Source organism: Myotis nattereri (genome assembly GCF_964212035.1).
Source record: "Myotis nattereri genome assembly, chromosome: 14".
Lineage (NCBI taxonomy): Eukaryota > Metazoa > Chordata > Mammalia > Chiroptera > Vespertilionidae > Myotis > Myotis nattereri.
The window spans coordinates 20,237,425-20,258,648 of record NC_138089.1 but is presented as its reverse complement, the minus strand read 5'-3'; the positions used below and the strand labels follow the sequence as shown (position 1 = coordinate 20,258,648).

At 43.6% G+C, this 21,224-nt stretch overlaps 1 protein-coding gene across 2 annotated transcripts in view; it reads left to right on the top strand.

Moving 5' to 3' along the window:
- The window catches only part of CACNA2D3 (calcium voltage-gated channel auxiliary subunit alpha2delta 3), a gene marked incomplete at its 5' end in the record, with an annotated part of 806,336 nt that overhangs the window by 364,211 nt on the left and 420,901 nt on the right, over positions 1–21,224 (top strand). For both annotated transcript variants that reach the window (XM_081105975.1, XM_081105974.1), the window contains 3 exons: positions 1,864–1,924; positions 2,018–2,168; positions 13,131–13,205. In XM_081105975.1, the coding sequence (XP_080962101.1) occupies positions 1,864–1,924; positions 2,018–2,168; positions 13,131–13,205 (287 nt within the window). The remainder of the gene's footprint in view (positions 1–1,863; positions 1,925–2,017; positions 2,169–13,130; positions 13,206–21,224) is intronic.

Genomic DNA, 21,224 nt, shown 5'->3' with positions numbered 1-21,224 from the left:
TTGTTACCTCAGCCCTAATGTGCCATCATTCTGTTCTCAGCTTGAAGAGCCTCCCTCATCTTCAGGATTAGAGCCAACCTTTGCACACTAACATAGCCTCAGGTAGAGAGCCACCATTATTCACTAACATAGCCTCAGGTCCTTCTTCCTTTTAGAGCCACCTTTATACACTAGCATAGCCTCAGGTACTGTCCTTCCTGACTTCTCTGGTTCTTGTGATTTCATACCTAGTGTCTGCTTTTCTGCTAGATGTGAGGCTTTCTGAGGGCAGGAGGGGCTGGGCCCACCTTTCTTAGTCTCTGCGGTCTGCCCTTCACTTGTCAGAGTGACTGGTAGGAGGACAATCCCACTTGCAGAGAAATGAACTCAGTCCAAAGGAGAGCCTGCGGTGGCATCAATTCCTGTCCCCCAGGCCCAGGCCTAAATGGGCAGAAGGAGCGAACTGACCATGTTCTCATTCTGGGGAGGGTGGATGGCAGACATGCTCGCCGTCGAAGCACACTACACACAGTTCAACTCCAGAAACACCCACTGACTGCCTACCATGAGTCAACACATTAAAAGATAAATTCTCTTTATATTGGACTCAAACCAATTCTGTGTGGAACATTACCTAGCCTCACCAAGGATATAATTGCAAATGTGTCAAGACTGTATGAATCTGGCTGCACTTGGCTTTGTACAAAGCAGTGTGTCAGATGTTTTTAAAACAAATTGCATTCTTGTCCTTTAGTGTACAATAGCATGTCAGCTTTATTTTATCTTCATTACCTAATGGCCTTCCATTGGCAGTGGCTTCTCATACTTTTTTCTGATTTGTTACAGGGAACTCATTAAATTAGGCACATTTGCAGATGGGAAATGTAGGTACAAGGAAGACAAGAACAAAATGACTCATTGGATTACAAACTGCCATCTCAGAGTTATCTGTGTAATAACTCGGGGGCGTTGTCTTGAGCACATGCCTGTGGGCCCCGTGTGGTCCGGAAGGCTGGCCATTATTAATTGGAAAGGAGACTCTCAAGGCTACAATCTGAGTCACGATTTCCTCATAGAAAATAATTTTTCTAATGTTCTGAACTCCGAAGTCTGTGTTTCAAATCCTCCATCTCTGTGAACCACTGAGAGTTGAAAACAATGATTTTCTATCTTATTTTTAGGCAGCAAAAACTTTTTTAAAAAGTTTTATTCGTAAAAACCAAGTTGTAAACAGAGAATGTCAACTGTCTGCAAACCATGAAGCTAACCCATTTACATCTAAAAAAAAGCTCTCTAGGCCTCCAAGTTTGAAATTCACACTTCATTGTACAGCACAATTAGGGCCATTTTATTTTATTTTATTTTATTTTAAAGCCAGGCCAAAATTCCCGATTTTAAAAACAGGAGTCAGGAAAGAACAGACCTGTGTATATTCTGCGATAGAAACATATCAAATGCTTGCTACCTCCCATACTATAGGCATAACTGACCCAGGTCCAGGGATGGGCCCACCTTGCCCAGAGACCTGTGAATGATGCCCCACGTCCAGCAATTTGAGGGACAGTGAGAAACGACCTTGGCTAACTTTATCTTTAGCCATGGAAGGGGCTGCAGCCCGTCCTTCCTCAAAGGACAGAGCTTTACTCAAGGCAGTGCCACCGCCAGCGGGCCTTGGCAGGAGTGCACTCAGGCTAATCGCTGTCCTGTGGCAGCTCCGCAGCACCCTCCCAGAGTGGGCGACGGAGCACGTGATGAGCTCCAGGGTTGGTCTTCACATGTGATTTTTCACCCTGTCCACTCAGTCAGCAAAGCAGAGCAGCCTGGAAGTGCTATGAATAAATATTTGAAGTTTCTGGGTTTCTTATAACTCCATTTTTCTTCTAGGGATTAAATGGGAACCAGATGAGAATGGAGTCATTGCCTTTGACTGCAGGAACCGAAAATGGTAGGAAATGGACAAACCTCTCAGTTAGTTTTTAAAAGGCAAACTTGGAGAGAGGGTCAAGATTCAGTTTCCCTGTGTGTTCCCCTGACCTAGGTACATCCAGGCAGCGACTTCTCCGAAGGACGTGGTCATCTTAGTTGACGTCAGTGGCAGCATGAAAGGTCTCCGCCTGACCATCGCCAAGCAGACGGTCTCGTCTATTCTGGACACACTGGGGGACGATGACTTCTTCAACATCATCGCTGTGAGTGCGGCTGCTTTGTGCTTTATGTGCACTTCGGGTTCCTTTGATCTTTTAGTAGCAACAGTTCAGTCTTATTGCTTTTGTATGTAGAGCGTTAGATGCCCAGGATGAGGACCGGTTAGTCCCCTGTGAGCTCAGTGAGTGGTGAGGTTGGAGGGGCTCGGGGAGACTGGGGTGCTGGTGAGTGCAGTTGCTCTCCTAACCACGCAGACAGCTGCTGCTGGAAGGGTAGCAGGAGGTTGGGTTTCCTGGGTTGCCAGCCTCTGCAGAATTAGAGCTGGCAAGGTTTTCCTTAAACTGCTAGATCTTCTCCTGTGGGAATTAACTTTAAGCTGGATTGACCTGATGACAGTGATAGTGATAACAATCGTGATGATAAAATGAGGAAAAAGTGAAGAGCAGTCGTAGACTCACAGAACACTTTATCTCATTTTCAGAAACCAAAGTGGCACTTATTAAGTGCCTACTGTGTGCCATTTTCTTTACTCTTCATATTTGCATCTCTTTGTCGCTCACAGCAACTCTAGGTGGTCCGAGTGGTTTGGGCATTTTCTCAGACAAAGCTGCTTGGATTGAGAGAGTGTCAGTCAGTGGGCTGAGGCCACAGCACTGGGAAGTGGGAGATGCAGGAGCCACGCCCGGCAGTGCTGTCCTCTCTGGCAAGAGCCGATTCAGCTGCGCATCTCCATCTCCTCCCCAGTTCTCTGGTGTGATTCTTGTCAGGTCCTTTATGTCCCTGTCACTCTTTCCCAAAGAGCGTAGCCGCAGTGAGCCTGGTCCTTCTCCTGGAGAGCTTACCCAGGTGTTCCTGTGTGGGTCACCTGGGCTGGCCTCATCACCTCTATCTGGGACGTGGAGGGCGTGTAGCAGGCAGGGAGGCAGCATGGTGAGCAGGACGGAGCTTGGGCTTTGGAGTTGGGACTTAGTTTTGAATCGGTTCTGCCACAAACAGTTGTGCATCTGGGGGCAAACCACTGAGTCTGGTCATCCGCCAGCCAGCTGTGAAGCCGATATAATCACATGGTTCCAGGGTGCTCCCGGATTCCCTGGGCCAGTGCACAGGGGGCCACGGTCAGTGGGAGGGTGCTGTTTGAAGAGCGGTGTATCGTGCTGTGCGAATGCTGTTGCTCTTGTCTGCTGGGCGCCCCTGAGCAGAATGTGTCCTCAAGGGGCCCTACTTCTGGAAGCCTCCTGCATGACACCCTCTTTTATTCACTAGGCAGAGGGCGTGACTGAGTGTCCTCCTGCCTGTGTGTGCTTGTGATGGGACTCTGAGCAAAAGACACAACCACAGGGCCTCATGATTTAGAGCTTCAGATTTTACAAAGCCCCAAAGAAGAAAGGGAAAAGAAAGAAAATCATAGCTTCCATGAAAGTAGGGGTTAGTCTTGTTCATTCATTAAACTGTCATTGGTGCCTAGAACAGTGCCTGGCAAATAGTAGGAGTTTAAATATTTATGGAATGAATAATACCAGCAGCTGCTTTCCACAGCATGCCCACTGTGTGCAAGCCCCTGTTAAGTGTCTTATGTGGATTCCATCATTGGATCCTCTCCCAGCTCTGTGCTAAGTGGCATGGAGACAAAGGCACCAAGAGGTAGAAATGACTGGCTTAAGATCACTACCCAGAGAAAGGGGCACAGTGAGGACTCAGAAACAGTCTGGCTTGACCTCCCACTTCCTGAGCAGAAGTGAAGAGGATGGAGTTGAGGGTTCAGCCACCTTCCTGTGAAACTCCATGGCCGGGGGCAGGGTTTTTCCCCCCAGGAGACTTTAAGATAGAAGTTGTCTAACTACCAGTCATTGAGAATATGCAAATGAAGCCTGATCCCCACACATCCTGAAGCATTTACAGATAAGAAGCAGCTAATTCGGGACTATCTTTCTTATTAATCTTTAATTACTCATTACAGAAGTATCAGAAATTTGCATAATAAGAAGAGCTAACTAATTACATCCTGAATTCTTATCAGTCAGAATTTATTGTTCTGTTAACAAAACCAATCGATTGAAATAATCTCTGTAAATTCATTAAGATACACACACAGTGTCAACTCAATAATGAAAAGAGGGTGATTAAGATAATTAAAAGTAGACATGCCAGTTATTATAGATCACTTAAGAAAAAAAGTTATTTTTTACCCCAAATTGTCCAGTTATATAAAGAAATCTATTAGAAATCCCATTAATCCTCCCTACACATCTCTTTGTTAGTTTTCAACATAAATGATCAGCATTAGGACTATATACATAATTATTTCAGTAACTAGAAAGATACTCGGAACATTTTTACATGAAATCTCTACAGTAAAATCATGAACTCTGCTTCCCTAAAGGATAAAGAAATGGACCAAATATGTTAGTGGATTTATATCAAAAGCCTGAGATCACAAAACGAATCACTACTTAACAATAACTTTTCCATATTGATTTATTTTTAATATAGACAATATATATAAATTTTTAAAACAATTCAGAAATGTTCCCATTCCCTTTTCATTTGGCACATATTCTTTCAAATTTTTCTGCATACATGAACATATATACATAACTTTTCTACAAAAATAAAATCACATTTTATAGAATATTCAGCAACTTGCCTTTATAACTCATATTGTAATCATGTGTATTTGCAAAGCAGGGCATTCTGTCACCTGTAGTTGACATTAACTTTTTAATCCATCCCCTTTGCTGGGCATATGCTGTGACTGATCTCTTTTCTACTGTGAATGGACTCCTGCACGTATTTTTGCAGGGTTGGTTGTGCTTCTACTAAGTAAAATCTAGATGTGAAATTGCTATACCAAAGGACATGCCCATAGTTAGTATTGCTGGAATACACTGAGTAGGATGTAATGTTTACACACTTAGAAACTGTATTAGTTAGCCCCAGCTTCCATAACAAAATATGCCTGAGTGGCTTAAACAACAGAAAGTTATTTACTCACAGTTCGAAAGGCTAGAAAGTCCAAGATCAAGGTCCGGCAGGGTTTGATTTCTGGTGAGGATTCCCTTTCTAGTTTGTAGACTGCCACCTTCTCCCTGTGTACTCACATGGCTTTTTCTCTGTATGTGCTCAGGGAAGAAGTGTGTGTGTGTGTGTGTGTGTGTGTGTGTGTGTGTGTGTGTGTTGGGGGGCTGTGGGGAGAAAGAGCGAGCTCTCATGTCTCTTCTTATAAGAGCATGTTCCCCTCATGAGGGACCACCTCCATGACCTCCTCTAACCCTAATTACTTCCCAAAGGCCCCATCTCCAAATGCCACCACATCAGGGGGCTTCAACATAGGAATTTAAGGGGAACACAAACATTCAGTTGGTAACACCAACATTTTGAGGGTTTTTAATATTCAGTTGGTAATTGACAAATCTTTATTTTCATTCTCTTGAACTGTCTCTCCCAACCGAAGTGTGTTTTACCAATTTGGCCTTGCCAAATTGTGGCGGTGGTTGGTTGTGATTTCTCCATCACCTTCTCCTGTTTCCATAGTAGCACGATTGCTACAGTAATATGGTGCAAGCTTTTCTTCCGTCTGTCTAAAACAGTCACTTACCTCTGTCTAGAGGGGACCCCCACTGCAGGCTCTTGTACATGCAAGGGGGTGAATGTTTGAAGCTCCATTGAAAATTTGAGAACGCCCTGCCAATCTGTCTGAATTCCTTGTTCTGCAGGCTGGGTTTCATTTATGGAAGAGGACATTATCATCTCATCCTTCATTGCACTGTCAGCTTTCTCTTGCTTGCCGGGTAGATGTTTGAGGAGGAATGTCAGTGTTTTACAGTGAAAGTACAGAAAACAGTCTTTATTTTCAGTGATGGAAGCCCTTGTGCATTGTGGGCATTTGTTTGTACAAACCTAATTCATCATCACGCTTTGATTTTCAGTGCCAATTGTGAGGATAGGAGGAGTAAGGTTGAAAGGGTGGAAGCGGCTTTCCTTGCCATTCCGGGCATCTTTGCATGTTTGCATTAAGTTCATTGCTAAGTGCATCTTCTGTATTATCTGTATTATCTGGAGATGTTTTCAATCCAGGTCTTGCCAGAGAATACTCATGAAAAGATGACATTAAAAATGGTTTTAGCTTTCATGGGCTGAGTATTACAGAATCTACCTAAGACTGATGAACTAAATGATTGAATTATAAAAGGACAGTTGAAATGTGAGAGTGATTTTGTGCATTCCAAGCTAAAATGTAAGGTCCAGCCACTGGTGCATGAAGAGATGTTTCCGACAAGAGAAAAGGCATCTTTTTCTGATTCACTTTGAAGTCGAACTCCAAGCCATGCATTAAATGAACAATATTATCATAGAAATGAGGGTGCTAATTCTGTTTTGTCAGATGCTAAAATTTGAAAAATGATTTTACAGGATTCTAAAGCCATGCATTAAATGAATACAGTATTAACCAGCTGATATTGTTAAATCTGCTTAAATGCCTTTTATAGCCCGTGTTTATGAGAAGAGCATCGTTTGTTAGTTCAACCCAGAACTTTCTGTGCCCTGGTTTTAATTTGCAGAATTTTCTTTCAAACCATCTCTCCAGTGCGTTGCCTGCTGTGGATTTGCTTTTTAAAGTAATCGATTCCGTATTAAAAGTATGAGGATGGTATTTTCTTTCAGTGCTCATTTGTTCTATTCTACTAATTATGTCCAGTTGTGTTTCAAATTATACAAGAAGCTTTGTAATGCAAAAGCTCCCTGGGATTCCTTGTGTTGGTGAAAATACTGTGGGCTCATCTGCTTCGTTACATAATCCCTACACATTTTCATTCTGAAGGTTATTTAATCAAAAGGGCACCAATAAAACCATAAAAGTATTTAATGGCATTCCAGCAATTCCACATCAGTTTTCTCGTGTCATATGAGCATGCCAGCATTTTAATTCTGTGGGATTTTTGTGGAATTTGGGATTCTCCAAAACATCCCCACATACTTCCTTCTTGTTTATTTATCTGTTTTTTTTTTTTAAGGTAGAGTTTCTCCTCTCTTTTTCTTTTCTTGTCTCAATGTCAACTTTTTTTCTAGGCTTTGTTCTTCTTTTCTGTCAGTAAACTTCTCTACAACTTTGCTTCTTGTTTCTTTGTTCTGGTTATTTATTCATTCTACAAACACTGTTGAGTGCTAACAGTTAAGCAGTGGGCATTGATGTTTTGTGAGGGTTGATGTGGGAACCACCAGTGGGCAGGTGCTCCCAGTAGCGTGGTCAGTGCAGTCTTGAGAGGGGCAGCAAGGGAGGCTGAGAGAGCAGAGCTGGGGCACGCAACCAACTGCAGATTCAGTGATGGCTTCTTGGCCGAAGTGATGACTAAGTGAACAAGAGTTAGCCATTAACCAGACATATGCAGTGAGGCAGGGCAGGAGGAAGGACCATGGAGGAGGAAAGCACTGCCTGCAGGTTGTAGAAACTCCTCTTCCATCCCAGGAGATGCAGGCGTGGCCGTGGTGACTGTAGGAGGCAGAGTAGGTGGATGGGAGAGTGACGGAAAGAAGGGCCTGGAGTGAGAGGGTCAGCCCAGATCCAGCAAGTGTGGTCAGCCACAGCGTGGAACTGGATGTCATTTGGAGACAATGGACGCGGAAGTGGTCTCAGCTGCACAGGAAGCGTTGAGAGGGTCCCTTTAAGTCTCCACCTTCCCAGGTCTTCGCTCATTCTCCTTTTTAGGCGACTGATGATCTGTTAGGCCTGAAAGCTCCATTGCTTTCATCGATCAAGTCCAACTTCCAAAATGAAGCAGGGTTTAGCGTCCTCAGAATCATCCAGAACCCAGTTAGCTGTCCTCCATTCTCTGGCCTCTGAGCTGTGACCAACACAAATCAGCGTGGAACATGATAGCACACCGATGCTGGAGCTGCTTGAATCTTGGTGGGGGAATCCTATTCATTGGTTCTTTGTCTCCAAAATGTTCTGGCCATTCATTTAATGCAACTTAAAACTTGCCCTTCCTATTTGAGATCATCATTAAAATTCCCATTGAGGAGTTGGCTGTATCTTTAAAATGAGAGATGTTGGGAAGGCTTACAGAGATTGGGCAACAGAAAGGTAAAGGATGGTGATGTGTCAGAGGGTAGAGAGTGGTGGCTGCACAAAGGAGAGGGAGGCACAGTTCCTGCGAGAAGAGACTGGTGGGATGTAGTCCGAGACTGAAGGAGATCAGGGGTTTATCTCAAGCCTGCTTTTGTTTTTGGATGGATCACTGCAGCATCACAGATAAGCACATTTTATTCTGAAAAGAAAGGCAGACATTATCTTCAGATGTAATGAGCATATTCTTTTACTGATGAAAGCAGGGGGGAAAAAAAGTGGTTCATGATCACTCCACAGTGATGATCATGGGGAAATTCAGCCAGTATTTTATGTCCCTGGCACATAGCAGGTGCTTCGTTAATATTCATTGAGCAAACACAGGAACAAAGGGTTGGTACCCTGGCAAATGCCTTCCTGGAAGGGGATTGGGCAGTGAGTTGGTTGCACTGTATTGGCTCTCGGTCTGTCAGAGACCTGAGTCACCGAGAGGGTTCATTGGTGACACAGAGAGGGATAGCGTGTGGCCACACACCGGGTGATTTCTGTCTCAGGGATTGAGACAGTCACATGTGCCTGCTGGTGAAGCACTTCTCTCCAATAGTGGGGTCTGTGCTCTCCAGAGGAGGCCCGGGCTCTGTGAGATGCTCCCCAGAGTGGACCACTGCCATCACCCCCCACATCCCTTCCTACTTAGCAAGTGCCAGCAGGGCGTGGCGGGTACACCATGGTCTTTGTCTCCATGGAACACACATCACTGTCACAAAGGTAGTCTCTTTCTGTCTGTGCATGTGTGCCAGACGCATTCTTTCTGTTCCTATGTGCCAGGTTCTATGTTGAGTCTTTACTGAATCATCTCACTTCATCTTCACAGTGAGATCAGGGGGAGGTTCGGTTCAATCCCCAATTTCTCCAACACAAACCCGAAGGCTCTCAGTTAGTGTGTGGCAGAGCCAGGATTTGAACCCAACCTGTCTGCCTCAGTTGCATTAGTTCCTACTGCCCTAGCCTTTGCGAATCAGAGGAGGGGATCCAATCAGACAAGAGGAGGGGATCCAATCAGACAAGAGGACGGGAGAAGGAAACCAGCAGTGCCTGAGGCCCTGTGTCTATATGGCTGTTTCTGAGCTCTTTAAGGGGAGAAAGTGCTTGTCCATCTCCTCACAGTGTGGTTGGTGGGCTGGCTGGACCATCTCCAGGGTTGCTTGGTCCCCCTGCTATTCTGCTAAGCGACTCTACCCATGTCCCAGAAATTTGAGGAACAATGTACAGCTTTGGGGGGAAAGGGATTGGTCGAGTTTCTCTTTAGGTTCAATCCTGGCAGTGGGAAGGCAAAAAAGCAAATGACAGAAGCAGACTCCGTGTTGCCAGTGACCATGTGCACTTGCATCCTTTCTTCCTTAGACTATTGCTATCTGGTTGTTTAAGTAAGGATGCAGGAGAACCATTCATAGCGCCGAGGTGCCCAGGTCTGGAGTAGTGAATTAATATGGCCATCCCACATCACAGAGAAGAAATGTAGGGAACATCCATACAAACGCAGAAGTGAAAGGGAGCAGCTGGGAGCTTGGAAGCAGCTCCACAGGCAGGACACCCTTGGTGTCCCCTGGAGGAGCTCTGGGGTAGCGTGGTGAGCTTGCACAGCCAGCGGGCCCCCTGGCACAGCTGCCTGGGGTGCACCGTTCCTTCACACGGCTGAGCCAGCTCCCTTTGGTGCTGCAGACCAGATTGCTCAGTGGAGCTTTATCCTGATGCAGTCAAGGGAAATTAGTCAACTGCAAGCTTGGATGATGCCACTAACAAGCTGGCGGGGGTTCAGAAGAGCAGATTCCTCCACTGTGGCCCCAGCTCACACAGCGAAGGCAAGCATGGTTTTGATTACTGCACATGTTCCTCCCTGATGAGGGCGAGAACTTCTTGGTCTTCTTTACTTTTAAGTCCTCTCCGCGGCCCCCCACAGGCACAGACCTTTGCATTAGCAAAGCAGTTTCAGGTCTGTTGCCTCATTGGATCCTCACAGGGACCCCTGGAGGATAAACAGAAGATGAATTAGCACCTTCTAATGCATAAGAATCCGGGATCAGAGAGGTTTAGTGACTTTCCCAAGGCCACACAGTGAGTACATGGCAGAGGTGGGAACTGGATGTGTATCCTGACTCCCAGCTCAGAGTGTACACCACAAGAATCAACTTTGAGAGTGTGTATTAGGCAGAACACAGATGAAGTGTTTACATTTATCTGGGAAGTGGAGTTGGAAAGTTTTTGGCTGCAGGTTATTAAACAACTGACTGAAGGCTGCTGCAGCATCTAGGTATCTCCTATTCTCAGGGGAGAGCCTGAGGGCCGGCAGCGGTAGTGGCTCAGCAGTATCCTCAGGGACCCACACTGGCTTCCTTCCCACTCTGTCTTCCTTGAACTTCGCTCTCCACTTTTCATCTTGTCCCCTCATGGTTACAAAATGACTTGCAACTGCATAAGAGCATCCCAAGTGCAAAAGAAGGCATGGGTATAGAGGAGAAAATAATTCATTGAAACTGCCCAGAAAACTACTCCTTCAAGTTTCATTGGCTGAAAATGAGTCACTTGACCAACCCTCGCAGCAAGATAGGCTATGTAGGCATGCATCCAGCAGAGGGGTCTGGATAGCTGTGATTGGTTCAGACTGTTATGCTTTAGGCTTTAGGAATAGACATATTGTCACCCTGAACCAAATCAGTCAACAGCGGGGGTAGAGGCAGCGGGGAGGGCTGTTTTATTCTCTTCAGTCCAATATGAACTGAAAACTTTGGGGAAGTTCTTCTTCAGGTTGGACTGTGCACTCTCTTTACGGATCCTGAGATGATGTTCTGTTTGGTCATGAAATGTTACGCTCCCATTTGTCAATGGCGCATTTCAGAACTGCATGAATGTATTTTTTCCTCCATCCTTCACCAGAAGATATCTAAGCTCTAAGACCGTGGAGCTATACTTTTTCAAATGCTTTTGTATGTCTACACTAAGAACAAAGGTTAAAGAAGGAGCAAAAGCCAGATTGGTGATAAACATAGAGGGTTGGGGATCAGAGAGGAGGCACTGGGGGCGTGGTCGTCCTGAAGTCAGAGACTGTGAGGTTAGAGCAGGGGTCCTCAGACTTTTTAAACCGGGGGCCAGTTCACTGTCCCTCAGACTGTTGGAGGGCCGGACTATAGTTTAAAAAAAAACTATGAACAAATTCCTATGCACACTGCACATATCTTATTTTGAAGTAAAAAAACAAAACGGGAACAAATACAATATTTGTATTTGCATGTGGCCCGCGGGCCGTAGTTTGAGGACCCCTGGGTTAGAGTCTAACAGTAACCGTTAGACTATCTGGGATTGAATCTGGACTCCACCCCTTATGTATGACTTCGAACAAGTTGGTCATCCTTGCTCTGCCCCAGTTTCCCTATCTGTGAAGGGAAAGCAATTGGAAGGGCTTCCCACATGAGGCTGAAATGTCGTGTGGATGAAGTCTAGCCTGTGTCTAGATGAAGTGTTAGTATGATCACTACTCCGACTTGCTTATAAGCACCTTATTAGCACGTGGAACCCGATGAGTCTCCATAGCTGTGGCAGCAGCTGCTGGTCTGGTCCTCTTGAGTCATCTCTGCAGTGTGTCCAGAGCAGTTGTCCCAGGCTCATCGCTTTATTTCCCTCACGCCCCTGCTCACAGTCCTCCATGGCCCTCTGTGCCCTCAAGCTTAAAGTCCAAACTCCTTAGCCAGACTTTGCATGAGATCTGGGCCTGTGAGATGGTTCTCATTCCTTCCCTCAGGAAGCCGGGCTAGGTCTTCGGTCCAGGAAGAAGTGCCCTGACACTCTCATTGAACAAATTGTTCCTGGGCACCTGCTGCGGGCTCAGCCCTGTGCTGTTACAGGGAACACACAGAAATCAGACATGGATTCTTGCAATGTGGCCCCACCTTGTGGTGAGGGAACCAGGCACCAGGTAACTAGGACTTGGGAGGATTCAGGAGAGGGGCTACAGTGGAGGCAGGAATGAGCTGAGCTGGAGGATGAGCAGGAGTTAGCCAGCAGATGCCAGAGTGAGGGGATTAGGGCTGGCTGTGCTGAGTTCATGGGGGAGGACTACTGAGTTAAGGTGCTAGGGAGGTCAGCAGATGCCAGGGTCCAGAGCCTTGCCAAGGCCTGGGTAGGTTCATCTGAAGAGCAGTGGGAGCTGTGAATGGGGTTGATGGGAGATGACATAGTCCGGTTTATAGTTTGGAAGGACAAGTCTAGCTACAGTGCAGAGAATTATGCTGGATAAGAGAAATGAAGAGGACACTCACATTTTAACTTCCTAGTTGTGAGCTTTGGACAAAATCAAATGGTCTTATTCTGTGTATTCTGGGATCAATCATGATTGGAAGGCAGGCATTGGCCTGTGTTGAAGGTGGTGTCACTGTGCATGAGTAATGTCGTGGCCAACACCTGCGCAGCCCCCCGAGTGCCCAGGGAACATCAAGGCCTCTCCTCTATTCTGGCCTCATACTCCTGTGACCCACACGTGCTTCCCTGGCTCCATGAGGCCAAAGGCAGGAGCTGCATGCAGGTCTATTCGCCCAAGTCTGGGACGCCCTTTCGATCCCACATGGGCCGTGTGCTGTCAGCCATGCCCAGAGAGCCCCCATATCTGGAGCTACCCCTGAAGGATTATCATTTAACTCTGTACATCCTGAACACTGCCAGACCAACAAGTCTCGAGAAGTTTCTTCTTCAAACTAGAAAAGAATCAAGGCCATCTTTGGCACATAAGCATGATTTCTCCAGGGTCACCAATTGGAAAAGCCACCTTAGGTGAATGAATTGAGCCTGTGATCATGCTGCTTTTCTGTTGGTACATTTGTAGCCTTAAATTATTACATTGGACCCTTTAAATGCTTAATTGTTTCCTCTTGGCTGTTTCTTCCCTCTGCAGTATAACGAGGAGCTTCACTACGTGGAACCTTGCCTGAATGGAACGTTGGTGCAAGCCGACAGGACGAACAAGGAGGTAAGGCCTGCTGCTGGGCGGGCACATCATCACTTAAAATAATTATGTCTTAACCTTTAGAAACTCATCAAATGCTCTGCTCTTTCATTGCGGGCCTCAGAACCCTTGTGTGTGAACATTTAGGAAGAGGCAGGAGGAAAACATGGCAATACAATGATCGCATGGATTTCAGATGCTTGCTAATGCCGAAACAATTGCACAGGTTTTCTCTTTCTCTTGCTCTAAGCACATCCTCTGTTGTGCTTGGCACCTGGGTTGACACCACTGAAAAAATATGACTGTTGCTGAGATTTTAAAGAAAATTTAAGTCACTTGGTATATTATTATTGCTTTTAATATAATTGATTAAATAAGTGTTGAGGTAGCTATTGGGGTAACTTGTCTCCCAGGTTAGAAGGTAAACTTAACAAGGATAGAGATGATGTTTGCTCTCTGCTGTATCTTTAATGCTCCAAGTATTGCCTGCCCCCTAAATATTATGGAACAAAAGGAAGACAGGTTAAAGGAGTACCTTAAGAAATGAGGTAGAAGTTCACCTTCCAGTTGGAGCATCCTAGGAAAACAGCCAGAATAGATTTATATAAAAATAAATATTTCCTTTTGGCCATCTTTAAGTTAGTACAACCACCACTGCTACCAATACTACTCCTACAGGGCCAGGTGACAATTTAGGCTGTTGCGACGACAACAATGTCATACCTCCTGGGACTCATAGCTGCTGTTGCTCACATTTGTTTTGTTGTAACTGCCAGATAGATACAATAAAATGATGCACCTGCCCTGGAGTGCAGACCTATGAGGTGGCCGAGGACAGTGGCCAAGGTAGGCCTCTGTGAGGCACTGTGCATGGGCGGGGAGACCCCCTGGCCCAAATGGGAGTGACACTGGTGCTAAGATGCAGGGGGTAGAAGCACCCGGTTGGGCATCTCTGCGGAAGTGAAGGACAGAGGATTTAGAACACAGGTGAGAAGGAAAACATACCAGAATTGACACCCAAGCTTCAGTTTGAAGGGGAAGAAATACCATAGCAAGCTTTGTTCTTAGGAGAGAGGAGCAGGTACATTGTAGATCAAAGAACAAGTGTATCTAGGGAATGTTGGTTTATGGCCATTTTCTAGGCTATCGTAGGAAAAAATGACATAAACCTACAAGCAAATTTTCCTAGGGACTTTCCCTTTGTTTGGTCTTTGCCTGGGTCTGGTTACATCCCTTCCCCAATATAGCAGCATTGGAATATTTCCAAACCTCAGATAGGTGTCCAGTGATGGTGCTTTTGACATTAAATAGAATAGATGCTTCAGCCCGGCCAGCGTGGTTCAGTTATTGAACCACCTATGAACCAGGAGGTCATTGTTTGATTCCCGGTCAGGGGACATGCCCAGGTTGCAGGCTCAGTTCCCAGAGTGGTCTGTGCAGGAGGCAGCTGATCAATGATTCTCTCTCATCATTGATGTTTCTCTCTCTCTCTCTCTCTCTCTCTCTCTCTCTCTCTCTCTCTCTCTTCCTTTCTGAAATCAATAAAAATATATTTTTAAGAAAGATGCTTCAAACGATTAAGGCCTTTCTTTAGGTAACTTCCCAATGAACAGAGCCAGTTTGATATTTGGAGGCACAAAGTCTTATGATTGAAAAACTTGTTAGAGAAGGTGGGCTAAAAATTTATTTAAAATTCTCTTTGATTGTATGGGTATTGAAGACGGGAGTAGTTTTGAATATAAAAATTAATCCAGACTCTGATTCTGCCAGTATGGAGTAACCACATTTCAATTAGACTTTCCCCCTTACAAATAGAAATCCCTGTACATGACCTAATCTAATGACATGGAGGTGAGCTCCCTGGATTTCCATATTGATTCCCATATGACCCGAATAGAGCAATCCAGATGACGCCCTCCTGAACCAGCAATAGACACACACACACACACACACACACACACACACAAGTTTCAAGAAAAACTAAATGACCAGGAGAAAGGTGGTGTATCCAAGAAAACCTTTGAGACAACACCTTTCCTATTTCAGCCAAACACCAATGGTACAACTCTAGACAACTCTCCATAGCTTCAGTGGGGCTGAACAGAGAGTTGACTTTCCATCCCACTGATACCCACATGGTTTTGTGCTACACTTCAACAGAGACAAAATGTTAAAAATGATGAAATAATACTGAGTCTTATAATATACTAGAGGCCCAGTGCACAAAAATTTGTGCACTCGGGGGGGAGGGGGGTCCCTCAGCCCAGCCTGTGCCCTCTCACAGTCTGGGACCCCTCGGGAGATAACGCCCTGCTGGCTTAGGCCTGCTCCCGGGTGGCAGAGGGCAGGCCCAATCCCTAGGTGCAGCCCCTGGTCGGGATCAGAGCAGGGCCGATTGGGGAGTTGGGGTGCCGCCCCCTGTCATGCACAGAGGAGGGCGATCAGGAGGTTGTGATGCCACCCTCAGTCACGCTCAGGGTAGGGCTGATTGGGGGGTTGGGGCACCGTCCCCTGTCACACTCAAGGCAGGGTCGATGGGGAAGTTGAGGCGCCACCCCCTGTCACGCACAGAGCAGGGCCAATCAGGGGGTTGGGGCACCGCCCCCTGTCACTCACAGAGCAGGGCCAATCAGGGGGTTGGGGCGCCGCCACTCTCACACTCAGGGCAGGGCCAATGGGGAGGTTATGGCTCTACCCGGTCACACACAGAGCAGGGCCCGTGGGGGGGAGGGGGGGTTGGGGCGCCGCACCCTGTCACACACAGAGCTGCAGGGCGATCAGGGGGTTGGGGAACTCCCCCTATCAGGCACAGAGCAGGGCTGATCAGGGGGTTGGGGCGCCTTCCCCTGTCACAAGCAGAGCAGGGTGGATAGGGAGGTTGTGGCCCCACCCGCTGTCACACACAGAGCCGCAGGGCGATCAGGGGGTTTGTGCTCTGCCCCCTGTCATGCTGATCCCGGTGCCGGGAGGCCTCGCGACTCTGCTGATCCTGGTGCTGGGAGGCATATTACCCTTTTACTATATAGGGTAGAGGCCTGGTGCACGGGTGGGTGCTGGCTGGTTTGCCCTGAAGGGTGTCCTGGATCAGGGCGGGGGTCCCCACTGGGGTGCCTGGCCCGCCTGGGTGAGGGGATGATGGCTGTTTGTAGCTGGTCACACATCCTTCAGGGTGGGGTTCCCACTGGGGTGCCTGGCCAGTCTGGGTGAGGGGCTGAGGGCTGTTTTCAGTCTGGGGGTGACTGAAGCTCCCAACTGCTCCTTTTTTTCTTTTTTCTTTTTATTCTGGGCCAGCTTTAGCTTTGAGGCTTGGCTCCAGCTCTTAGGCCTCCGCTGCTGAAAGTAGGTTTCTGGCCTTTGCTTACAATGTTGCGATTCTGCTGGCTGAAGCCCGGGACTAAAGCAGGTTTCTGGGGTTTTGTTTAGCTTCTATATTTGTTACATAGTTGCTTAGAGTTGCAGCTCAGAGGCCTGCAGCAGCAGGTGGGGAACGTTGGAGTCCTCTGTCACTGAAGCAAGCAAGCCTCATGTTAGTTTCAAGCTGCCTGTCTGCCGGCCGCCATCTTGGCTGACAGTTAATTTGCATATTGCCCTGATTAGCCAATGGGAAGGGTAGCAGTCGTACGCCAATTACCATGTTTCTCTTTTATTAGATAGGATAGTCTAAATGCTCAGAATGCAAAAAAACATTCCTTGTCATCCAAGAACTAGAAAAATCATAATATGAGTGAGAAGAGACATCAACATAAGCTAATATTGACATGAATCAGATGTTGAAATTATCAGTTGCTTCAACAAGCAGTTAGGAATTCTCTTGAAGCAAGCAAAGAAATAAAACATCTCTTCAAAGAAATAGAAGTGATAAAAAAGAACTCAGTGGAAATTATAGAACTGAAATATACAGTTACCAAAATAAAAAGCTACCTGGATCAGCTCACCAGTAGAGTGGAGATGACAGCAGGTAAAATCATTGAACATTAGGATAGATCAATAGAAATTAACCAATCTGAACAGCAGAGAGAAAACGGACTGGAATGAACTGAGTCCCAGGGACACGTGGACAATAACGAAAGGGCAAGCAGCCAGGTCATGAAAGTAGAACTTGATAGATGTTTGAAGATGTATTGACTGAAAACTCCAAATTAATAAAAAGCATAAACATATACATTCAAGAGGCTAAGCAAATTCCAAATAGGATAAACCCAAGTAAGTCAATGGCAAGACATATGATAATTAAATACAATTAGACAAAGGGAAAAAACTTGATAACAGCCAGAGAGAAAAGACGTGTTACTCAAATTACTCATTTGAATGATACTAAATTTCTCACGTGAAATCATGGAGAAGAGAAGGAAGTGGCATAGTATTCTTCAAATACTGAAAGGAAAGAACTGTCAACTCGGGATTCTGTATTCAGTGAAAATATATTTTATGAATGAAGGGGAAATGAAGACATTCTCAGATGACTGAAAGCTATGAGAATTTGTTATCAGCAAATCAACACTTAAAGAATGGCTAGAGAAGTTCTCCAAACATAAAGGAAATAATAAGAAAAGAATTGAAACTGCAGAAAGGAAAGAATATTGGAATGGGTAAAAATAGGAGTAAGTATAATAGACTTTCATAATTCTCAGGAGATTCTTAAATCATAATTGATAGTTGAAGCAAAATTTAAATAATTATATTTTTAAAGTATGGAGGGTGAAGGAATCTAATTTCTACATTTTTATAGGATTGATACATGCTGATACCAGTAGATTGGGACAGTTACATATTTTTAATAACTAGAGCAACTATAAAGAAAGCAGAAAAGATGGGTATTCTTGTAAAGCAACTCATAGGAATTTAGAAAAGAGAAACAGGGATGAGATTCAGAGGAAATGAGGAGGAAAAAGACATAAATTGGCAGCCTTAAGCCTTAGCTAATTATCTTTCACATAAACACACCATTTAAAGGATAGAGATTGGCCAAGTAGATAAAAAATGATCCAACCAATTCACTTGAAAAACAAGGACATGGGTATGTTGAAAGTAAAAGGATGGAAGAAGGTATACAGTGCGAACATTAATAAGGGTGACTATCTTAACTTCAGATGACGTCATCTTCAGAACAAAAAAAATTATTAGAGACAGTGAGGGAAAATACAGAATGATAAAAGGATTAATCCACCAGGCAGACATAACTATTCTAAAGGTGTTTGGACTAAACTGCAGAGTTTTAAAACACATGAAGCAAAAATTAACAGAGCTGTTGATTAGTGATATTGAGCATCTTTTTATATGTCTATTGGCCATCTGTATGACCTCTTTGAAGAAATGTCTACTCAGGTCCTTTGCCCATTTTTTAACCAGATTGTTTTTGTTGTTGTTAAGTTTATAATTTTATTATATATTTTTGGATTTTAACCCCTCATACATGTATTATTGCCTAAGTGTCCATTGATAGGTGAATGGAAAACAAGATGTGGTATATATCTATACAGGGAATATTATAATTCAACCATAAAAAGAATGTAGTCTCATGATCTGTGACAATATGGATGGACGTAAAGGATATTATGCTAAATGATATGTCAGATAGATAAAGCAGTTACCACATGCTTTTTGATTATCTGTGAAATCTAAAAAACAAAACAATTAAGAAAACAAAATATCAGATTCATAGAGAGAACAAATTGATGGTCACCAAATGGGAGAGGGTTTAGGGAATGCACAAAAAAGGTGAAAGGGATTAAGAAATACAAATTGCCAGTTATAGAAATAGTCACAGGAATATAAAGTATAGCATAGGGAATATAGTCAATAATATTGTAATAACTATGTATGCTGTCAGATGGGTACTAGACTTATTGGGATAATTACTTTGTAATATATATATATATATATATATATATATATATATATATATATATCTCCAAACACTATGCTACATACTCAAAACTAATATAATGTTGTATGTCAACTGTAATTGAAAAATAATTTTTAAAAAATTAATACAGCTTGGGGTAGAAATAGAAAAACTTAAAGTTAGCCCTGGTCAGGTAGCTCAATTGGTTAGAGCATCATCCTGATATGCCAAAGTTGCAGGTTCAATCCCAGTTCAGGGCACATATAAGCATCAACCAATGAATACATAAATAAGTGGAACAACAAATCAATGTTCTTCTCTAGCTCTCTAAAATCAATAAATAAAAAATTTTAAAAAGAAAAACCTACAGTTACAGTGGGGACTTGTACACTTCACAGTCTTTAATTGATATATTACTAAACTGAAATCAGCAAGGATAGAGAAGAACTAAACAAAATTATCAACCAATAAGATATGAATAACATATATAGAATACTTTATTCTCCAATAGCAGCATGCATATTCTTTTCAAGTACCCATGGAACATTAGCCAAGGTAAAACATATCTTGGGTCATAATACAAACCTTAACAACTATAAAAGAGTTTACATCATACTGAGTATCTTTTCTGATAATAATGGAATCAAATAGAAATCTATAACAGAGTGATGTCAGAAAAATATTCAAACACTTATAAATGGAGCACACTTCTAAATAATCCATGGCTCAATGAGGAAGTATTGAAGGAAATTATATATATATATATATATATATATATATATATATATATGAAAATGAAAAGACATATCAAAATGTGTGGGACAAAGCTGTTACAGATTTTAGAGGGAAATTTGTAGCACTAAAGTCCTGCATAAGAAAGAGGAAAGCCTCAAATTAATAATCTAACTGTCTAACACAATAAACTAGAAAAAGAAAGAAAAATAAACCCAAAGCAAACAGGAAGAAAAAAATAATAAAAGCAGAACCAATTAAATTGAACCAGGTTAACAGTAGAGAAAAATCAATGGCAATAAAACCTGGTTCTTCAAAAATAAATCAATAAAACTGATAAACCTCTAGCAAGACTGGTGAAGATACTGCAATTATTAAAAACAATACAAGGACATTACAAACAACTTTATACTCATGATTTTGAGAACTTAGAAGAATTGGGCCAAGTACTCAAAAACTACAAGCTATGGAAATCCAATCATACATACACACACACACACGAACACATGCACACACACAAAATAAAGAAAACAAAACAACCTTAATCTTGACTCACACCTCACAATTTAAACAAAATATAATTCAAACGGGTCAAAGACTTAAATGTGAAATATAAAACCATGACACTGTCTGAAAAAAAAATGTGGGAGACAACCTTTGGGCTCTATAGCTGGACAGAGAGTTATTAGGCTTGACACCAAACAATCCATGAAAGAAAAATGTGACATAATGAATCTCATCAAAATAAGAAGAAAAGTATGCAGTGCGAAAGACCCTGTTTGAAAGGATGAAAAGGTATGTGATTTGCAAATTTCTTCTCCCAAATCACGTATTTGATAAAGAATGAGTAAATAGAGACCGTATAAATAACTCTCAAAAAACAAATAATCCAATTAGAAAATGGACAAAGGACATGAAGGGATATTTTACTGGAAAGGGACATAGAGATAATAATTAAGTACCTGAAAAGTTATTCAATATCATTAGCCGCTAGAGAAATACAAATTAAAATCACAATGAGATATCATTACACACCTATTAGAATGACTAGAATAAAAGACTAAAAATAATGAAAAACAATAAATGCTGGTGACATGTAGAGAAATTGGCTCACTCACACCCTACGTTGCTGATGGGCATGTAAAACAATGCAGCTACTCTAGAAAACATTTGGCAGTTTCTTATAAAACTAGACATGCAATTAGGATATGACCCAGCATTTGCACTATTGGGCATTTATCTGAGAAATGAAAATTTATGTGAACACAAAAACCTGTACACAAATATTCATAGCAGCTTTATTCATAATAGCCCCAAACTGGAAAACACGTGGGTGAAATGATCTGATTCCAGGCTTGGCAATCCTCACTAGTCTTTCTAGTTCAGGTCAAATCCCCTAAATGGCAGCTTGGGAGCCTTCTCATGTTCCTTATGAACTGGGGACAGGGGATGGTGACTTGTGTATG